The sequence below is a fragment of the Pteronotus mesoamericanus genome, unplaced genomic scaffold, assembly GCF_021234165.1.
Source record: "Pteronotus mesoamericanus isolate MK-2021 breed Mesoamerican mustached bat unplaced genomic scaffold, CSHL_Meso_final contig_56, whole genome shotgun sequence".
Taxonomy (NCBI): Eukaryota; Metazoa; Chordata; class Mammalia; order Chiroptera; family Mormoopidae; genus Pteronotus; species Pteronotus mesoamericanus.
The window spans coordinates 27,930,831-27,938,355 of NW_026555201.1; the positions used below are offsets into that span (position 1 = coordinate 27,930,831).

Here is a 7,525-nt window from a genome sequence, read left to right on the forward strand (position 1 = left end):
TCTTTCTCCCTCTTTTATGCAGACTGATGACAAAGACCATTTGCTACCAATTTATTGGAAACTTTTTTTTCCACAGCTTGAGCTGTTTAAATTCAGGGAGCTTCCTCTCCCCAAATCGCTGTCAGACACTTGCTGAATGGGCCAGGCTCAATTATGTTCCCTCCGCAGGTTCAGCTCACACTGTGACCCTGCATGGCTTCCTGCTATTCATATGTGTTACTTCCCCTTTGTGGTAATGGCTTGTGGCACTTGGCCAGAAAACATTATTAATTTCAGAAGTGGACTGACAAACAACAAACCCACAGTGAACTGAGAGGAAGTGCTGGGGAGGCCAGCTGTCGGCTTGAGCAGAGCGGTAGGAACTCAATGTATGCAACTTTGAGGAGGAAAGGAGATGATAATCCACAGAGAGGAAATGCACTAAAATTATCCTCAGCCCATGTTAAAGAAAAAAGAAAAAGAAAAAAGAAAAAGAAACCAGAACAAAGAAAGAGGGGAAAAAGCACGCAGCTACTTGAGCTGCAGCTGGACAGGAAATTGCTAACGCTGCTTGCAAATCCCCACTTTGAACAGCCAGTTTAGGGAATGCCAGGAGCGGAAACCGTTCAGAACTGGATTAACAGGAGCCAAGTTGAACTGCAACCCACTTCTCCTTTCTGAACTCCGGCTGACTTCGGGAAGCCAAATGGGAGACCAACTTGGTAGTTTTCTGTGTGTTTGCCTTTTTATATGTGCTTAATTGCTAAGTCACACTGGACAGTTTGATATGATGGCCATAAAATCAAAGCCACATACCTCCTAGCATGCAGATTACCAAACCACCCAAATGGCATCTCTCATGTGTCATGTGGGTGAAAAGCTCCTTTCTCCCCGCTGTACATAAAGCGACTTAAGCTCGTTAGAAGAAAAGTAAAGAATGTAGTTATGTTCTAGTTCTTCTGATTCCACATACCTGCCCTTTACTTTTATTTTGGTTTGTGTACTGCTTATACTTGGGACAAGGAGAGGAGATGTCCCAAGGAAAATGGCAAGATATGAAGGCTTTACATCGAAAGAAACTTCAAAACAACCTCCATAAAGTTTAATAGTGGTTTCTGACCTACATTCTAAACCAGTTAAGCATAAAGCACATTAGAACAGGAGTGACAGTTTCATCTAAAGCGCCAGCGTGAAATGTTACAGCCAAATCCGGGCTCCACTGAGAAGGCTGATATACTTTGCCAGATACATGAGAAAGGGGAGATGCTGCTCCTGATTCATTTGTTATTCCAACATTAGGATAATCTGCAAGTAGAACTGCCAGACAGTAACTGACTGGAAAAATAATTACCCCTACCTTCTCTTTGGCATGTGTATTATCGAGTAGAAGATCCTGATAGAGAAGGAAAGACAGGTTAGCACCAAGTCATCTTGTTATTCTGGTGCCCCCTCTTTGACTTCATTAACATCCCTATCTTATACCTCAGCAGCAAGGTGTGCTCTAGGGCCTCACCTTTTTTTTCAAGAGCATTATGATTTTCTTAAATAAGCCAAAACTATATTCATAGGATGTATTATCCATACACATGATACAGTCCACCCATTCTAGGATGTCATCCTTATTTGAAACAAAAGAAATCATAAACTACACCTGAAAAACATTCTTGGAATAGCATGAAAGAGAACTTTGTCCTGCTATTGCTGCATGTACTTTTACAAGCCAGTATCAGTCCCAAATGAAAAGTACTTAAAATATGTAACTTCATTCAGGTACACATACAGACACTTTTAAGAGTTTAAGCGCGGGCGCACACACACACACACACACACACACACACACACACATTCAATAGCCAAAATAGTTATTTATTAATAATTTAAGGTTTTACATTCTTATAATAAATTCCATCTCAAAACTTTACACCATGAACATAATGAAGCAACTTAACTCTCCCTCCTTCACAATCATATGCACTTCACCTATCAAGTGGGTACCCATGCTCACACACACACACTTCCAGTTTTATACACATTTTTTAGAAGGAAAGAAACCAACCCAAAGTATTGCATTAGAGGTGACGCTCCCTGAAGAATTTTGTACAGAGGTAATCCACTGTTTTAGCACAGCTGAAACTAAAAAAGGGGGGGGGGGAAAGCCCATGATTTTGGTGCCTTTTCAAGGTATCCCCTTAAGATAAGACAACACAAGCCAAAATATTTACAAAGGTAAGGCATAGTCAAACTACATTAAGGGGGGTGGGGGATGGCACCACAAGAAAGACACTGTATGAAAGACACTGAAGACTGCACCATAACAAGTTCTCAGCATTAATAGTGTCCATGACAATGTCATTCAGAGTTGGTCAAGTCGAGCATGCTGCACATATATCCTTTGGATTAGAAAAGAGCAAAAGTTTCCATTTTTGTTTTCAGGAGTGGTATACTGCTCTTTCTCCCTTTGGAGGATTTCTTTTAAACCCATCAAAGAAAAAACAAACACAATTCAAATGAACACTGCGTCAAGTGATTTAAGATCAAATATTTACAATAATCAGATGAAGTATCAGATTTATTTTATCTATTATTAATGTGGGGGTTTTTTTTTTGTTTTTTGCTTTTTTGCAAACCGATACTACAGAGCTGAAACCGGTCTTTGGCTCCTTTATATGCAAAATTGAATCAGTCTTCACTGAAGACAAAAGAGTCAGTTCCAGATGCAAAAGGAAACAGTCATACAAGGCCCTAAAGAACACATGCTCCTATCCTACCATTTGGTCCTACCCTCTTTATCTGAAGTCCTCAAATTCCAGTCCCTGCATGGGTAGGATGTACACATGGGTGTGGAGCAAACCTGTATCTACACAGCATGTCCTGTTCCTCCAGCGAGGATGGAGAAAATCTCTCCCTCTGTAATAACCAATCCCACGTGTGGTAACCTTGTCTAACACAGACAGCTGGTGTCATTTGGACACATGGGGCCACATACAAAGAAAGCAGCCCAGCTGATGCTGCCAAGAGAAAACTGCTAAAGGAAAGCACACATTCCAGCGAGGAGGAATGTGGAGCCTTTCACGTGGATTGCAAGGAGTCCACCTGGTAGACATTCTGGTTGGAAGGGGTGGTGAAGTACAGCTGTTGCGCGGGGACCCGGTTGTCACAGGGGCTACTGAGTCCCAGCGTCCTCTCAAAGTCCAGCAGCTGGCCCATGAAGTTGAAGTTGGGGGAGATGTTGGATTTCTTCATCTTGACAATGTCATAAGCATCATTCATCGACAGATTGAGCTTCTGCATAAGATAAGCCACCGTCACAGTGACCGAACGGCTGATACCAGCCAAGCAATGCACCAAGACACCACAGTTTTTGCCCCGGGCTTCATCTGTAAACACAAAAAGAAAGGCAAGATTTCAGCAGACCAAAAAACCACCCTTTGTGAGTGATCAATCTAAAAGAAGGATTTTTACAAAAGACTTAAAAAAAAATCATGTGTGGCAGTTGAGCACTTCAGGCAGCAGAAAATGTATCGCTGCAATAAAACATGTCCATTGAGCACAATTACATATTTCAGATATTTGCTGAAAAGGGAGCTTTTGTATTAAGTTTCTGCCAACAAAAAACTCCTTAATGTGTGCATTCTTTGCCTCAGCATGTGAATACCAGAAACCCTGCAATATGGTAGTGAATGCCTTTTATACAGACGAGCAGACTGCAAGGGTCTATTAAATTATTCTCCAACTGTTGTGCAGCTAACAATGGAGGTATTCAGGCATCTTAAAAGAGAGAGGGAAGTCACAGGGGACAGCCCATTAGGAGGAACAGGATGTCGGCACGGCCTGAAAATGAGTTCCTTTGTAATAGGAAATGCATTACAATGCCTGGAGATTCGCTTCTCCAGGCTTCCAGCCCACAGTCCTTCCTGCTGGGCTCAGGTTACCCTCACTGTCTCAATGTTAACCGGTATCACAGTAACATTCAACTGGACTACAACATCTAGCATTAACAGGGCTTTCCAACAACTAATTTGATGTCCTAAAATAACTCCCAGGTCTTTTAAAATTATAAAGCAATGCTAGAATTCCTGCCTACCATAAGTACTTCTAACCAGTCCTCCCCCATTCCAAAGACTGTGAGAAAATTCTGTTGTCTGATTATGAGCGCCCTCCCCCTTTTCAAATAACTGAATTCAAAGAGTCAAGAAACAGCATTTCAAATACACCTGTGGTCAGCAGCCTTATGAAAAGGTGTTCTTTTTTTTCTTAGCAAAAAGATAAACCAGAATAAAAGGGCCTTCAGAACATTAGAGACCTGTAGTCTAACAAATTAGCAAGCAGCAATAAAGATTCAAAGTTTAAACTCCATGAATGGCTAAAAATTTTCCATTTAAAAGTCTGAGCGGATACTGTTAATTAGTCTCACCTATGAAAGAAATGGCCTCAGGAAAAAACTGAGACAGGTTTTGGCTCCAGTGATCCGAGATGGGGATCTGCTTGTATTTAAACTCTCCTGCGTTCTCGAAGAGATTCGGCAAATTGGGAGTGACGTTCAAGATGTACTTGATGCCGAACTCCTCCAACACGTCCAGGTTGGTGGAGTCCTTGGCACAGCCCAAGTAAAGGAAGGGCAAGATCTCCACGGGGAATGAAGGCTGGCTGTTGGACAGCGGGCTGCCATCGGAGTCCGTTGCACTATTGGGGTCTCGGTCAAGGTCAGACTCAATGTCGGAGGAGGAGTCGGAGCTGATCCGCAGGCCCCCAAGCCCTAGCACTGGCAACGGCGGCGAGCTGCTGCTACACGAGCCGTCTAGATTGGTCTCGCAGTGCAGGGCGAACTCGGCTTGGAACTTACTGAAGCCACCTGCCAGGACGAGAAAAGCAATCGTGTAACACGAGATCCCGTAGTAGTTTTCACAGCTTTGAGAGCCGCGGCAATGCACAGGAAAACACCACAGCACCTTACGAACCCCTGACACACAGCCAGATATAATAAAGACACTTAAATGCATCCTTGGGAGTGGAACGAATGGGCCCCCCTCCCCTAGGAACCCTTATTCTTTCGAATCCGGAAATGCACAAAATGGCAACTTGGCTAAATATTTTGAGGGGCTAGGGATGACAATCTGCACCCCAACGACTTCACCCGCTCTGCAAATCTTAATCCAAAATCGAACGGCAGAAAGCAAGGAAAAGTAGAAGACATGCTAGGTACGAAGAACTAATTAGAACCCGCGGGTGCCTGCGGCCCGCAAGCGGGTGGATTCTGCCCTGGCCTGACTGGCTCGCCGGTGCCAGACGCGGGAGGTTCGCAGCCGGGAGCCAGCGGACGGTCGCTGACAGGGAAGCACGCCTCAGAAGCGCCAACCAGGCGCAGCAATGGCAATTCCAGTCCGCGTGCCCTGCTGGGCGGCAGCAGCACCGCACCCCCCGCCCTGCCGCGCGCGCGGGGATCCCTCGGCACGTACCTTCCAGGTAGAACGCCCGGCAGCCCTCATCCTTGAGCTTCTTTAGCAGGAGTCCAAGCACCGACTCGCCGCCCGTGTTCTCGTTCCAGTCGCTGCTACTCTCGTCGTAGAGCACCACTGTGTCGGTGCCGCAGCGCCGAGTGAAGCGGTCTCGGTCCTCGCCGCGCGTGAAGAGCGCGCGCACCGGCAGGTTGCCCTTCTGCAGGCGCCGCAGCATGATGCCTGGGATGGCCACGTTTATGGCCGACTCGATGTGTGACGACTCGTACAGCTCCTGCGGCCGGCAGTCCATCAGCAGCAGCCTCTCGTTGCCCAGCTCCAGCTGCTCGTTGAGCCACGCCACCGTCTTGCTGATCGCCATTTCCGACGCGAAGGGCACGGGTCTGAGCGTATCTATCATGGGGGTCGAGCTGCGAGAGAGGGTGGGGTGTCTAGCAGACGCCCCTCAGGGCAGGCATAGGCCGAGCACGCCGCGCGAAGCCGCCGCTCACGGAGCGGGGTTGAATTCCACCTCGCTCTTCCCAAACCGGGTTAGAGGGTTAGAAGTGAAGCCGGCGGTATCCTCTGCACCTGGCTGCAGCTGCGCGCTCTCGGGATCAATGAATCGCTCTGAATGAAGCTGCCCAGACAGTTTTGTTCCTTCCAGTGAATGAAATCCAATTAATTCGGACTCCGTGCTACAGAGAGGAGAGGGAGGGAAGAAAGTCCAGCGGCTCCTAATCCCTCCCCTCCAAGACTCTACCTAAAATCCACCCGACCGTCTTTTCTCCTCGGATTATTCAAGCCTCGATTTGTTCACTCTCCCTAGGACTCAGTTCTCGCACACCCCCTGCGCGAGGCAGCTCCTCAATGGATACAAACAGCGAGCGTCTCAATGGATACATTCTCCCAGCCAGCCAATGAGAGCGCTGCGGAAGGGGCTGTTGCCTTGGAGACGGGCCGGCTGGAACAGGTTGTGTTGATGAATTGTTAATGAGTTTGTCATTCACAAAAACGGAAAGGAATTTCCGCTCCGGATAAGCCTCAGTGCAAACAAGCTGCAACAGCAGGCTCGGCTGGAGGAAGGAGAAAGAAGAGGAGGCGGCGGCGGCGGAGGAGCAGGGCACATAAACCAGGGCACTTCAGTTGTCTCATGTTTCCTTCTGTTGAGAGTTCACACTTTGCGTCGGAACTTTTGCGCACAAATGGTGCAATTACCAGGCACAAAAGCCCTTGTTCGTGACGCCTGTCCTCGCAAACTAGTTTTAGGAAAACTTGTAATGATTTTTTTTTCCTTTTTAGTCCCTTTAAACTCCTTTGGACTGGAGTTCGCCTTAACCCTTCTCCCCGCCCCCCTTGAGGCGGTGTGACATTTGTTTTGCCAGTTTAAAAAGCCCAACTCTTGTTTGCTCTAATGTTCTTTTAGACGAGGCTGTGTTGGGGCTGCATGACTGCCTGGGCTTTAATGACCGCTGAGGTGTTAAATGCTAATCCAACATCTTTGGGGAGAAAAACAGGATTTTATTGAAACCTTTTAAAGCAAGCAAACAAACATACCTATTGTTCAAATAATAGGAATAAAGCTCTTTCCTACAATAACGTTTTAATTTTTTTTTAAACAGTGGAGTCTGCAGAAACAAACTTGTTGGGCAATCTGATGTTTTTATCCGCCCCCCCGCGCCTCCCGCAGTAGAGTGGGGCGTTAGGAGCCCTTTTTCCCGGGATCCTAACACCCCCGCCTATCACCCACGGCGCGCTGTTGGGGTGGGGGTCGCGCTCGTTAATCATTTCTGAGCAGTGAGTTCCGCTTCCGAAAAAGGAGCCAGTCTGGCGGGGCTACCTGAGCGAGGTGCACTGGGGCTCGTGGAGCCTGCGGGGTGTCCCCACCATCGTCGAGGCTTGGGGAAGTCCTCCCGTAAGGCCTACAGGCTGCATGGCTCAGCGACTGGGTTAATGTAGACAGGGAGACATGTCAAGAGGGCAGTGCCTTCCCCCGACCCCCCTCTTCCCACCCCGAGCGCCAGCCCTTCCCTTGCCTCAGCGGGCCCTCGCGGAACACGGGTCGCGTCTGCGTGTGGCACTAATTGCCAGCACCCCGCCACCCCCTTTAC

The 7,525-nt window shown here is 47.5% G+C and overlaps 1 protein-coding gene across 1 annotated transcript; it reads right to left on the minus strand.

Annotated features, from left to right (window-relative positions):
• Positions 1-1,836: 1,836 nt before the first annotated feature.
• Positions 1,837-6,883, minus strand: DUSP6 (dual specificity phosphatase 6). Its single transcript, XM_054580180.1, has 3 exons — positions 5,436-6,883; positions 4,394-4,831; positions 1,837-3,356 (listed from the first exon to the last, which is right to left on the minus strand). The coding sequence occupies exons 1-3, from the start codon at positions 5,833-5,835 to the stop codon at positions 3,049-3,051; spliced, it is 1,146 nt and encodes a 381-aa protein (XP_054436155.1). The 5' UTR covers positions 5,836-6,883; the 3' UTR covers positions 1,837-3,048.
• Positions 6,884-7,525: the final 642 nt, after the last annotated feature.

Coding starts and splice junctions, on each gene's coding strand:
- DUSP6 (XM_054580180.1), bottom strand. CDS start 5,835: ATGATAGATACGCTCAGACCCGTGCCCTTCGCGTCGGAAATGGCGATC. Junction 4,832..5,435: donor CCGGGCGTTCTACCTGGAAG/GTACGTGCCGAG, acceptor TCGTCCTGGCAG/GTGGCTTCAGTAAGTTCCAA. Junction 3,357..4,393: donor TGAGGCCATTTCTTTCATAG/GTGAGACTAATT, acceptor TTGTGTTTACAG/ATGAAGCCCGGGGCAAAAAC.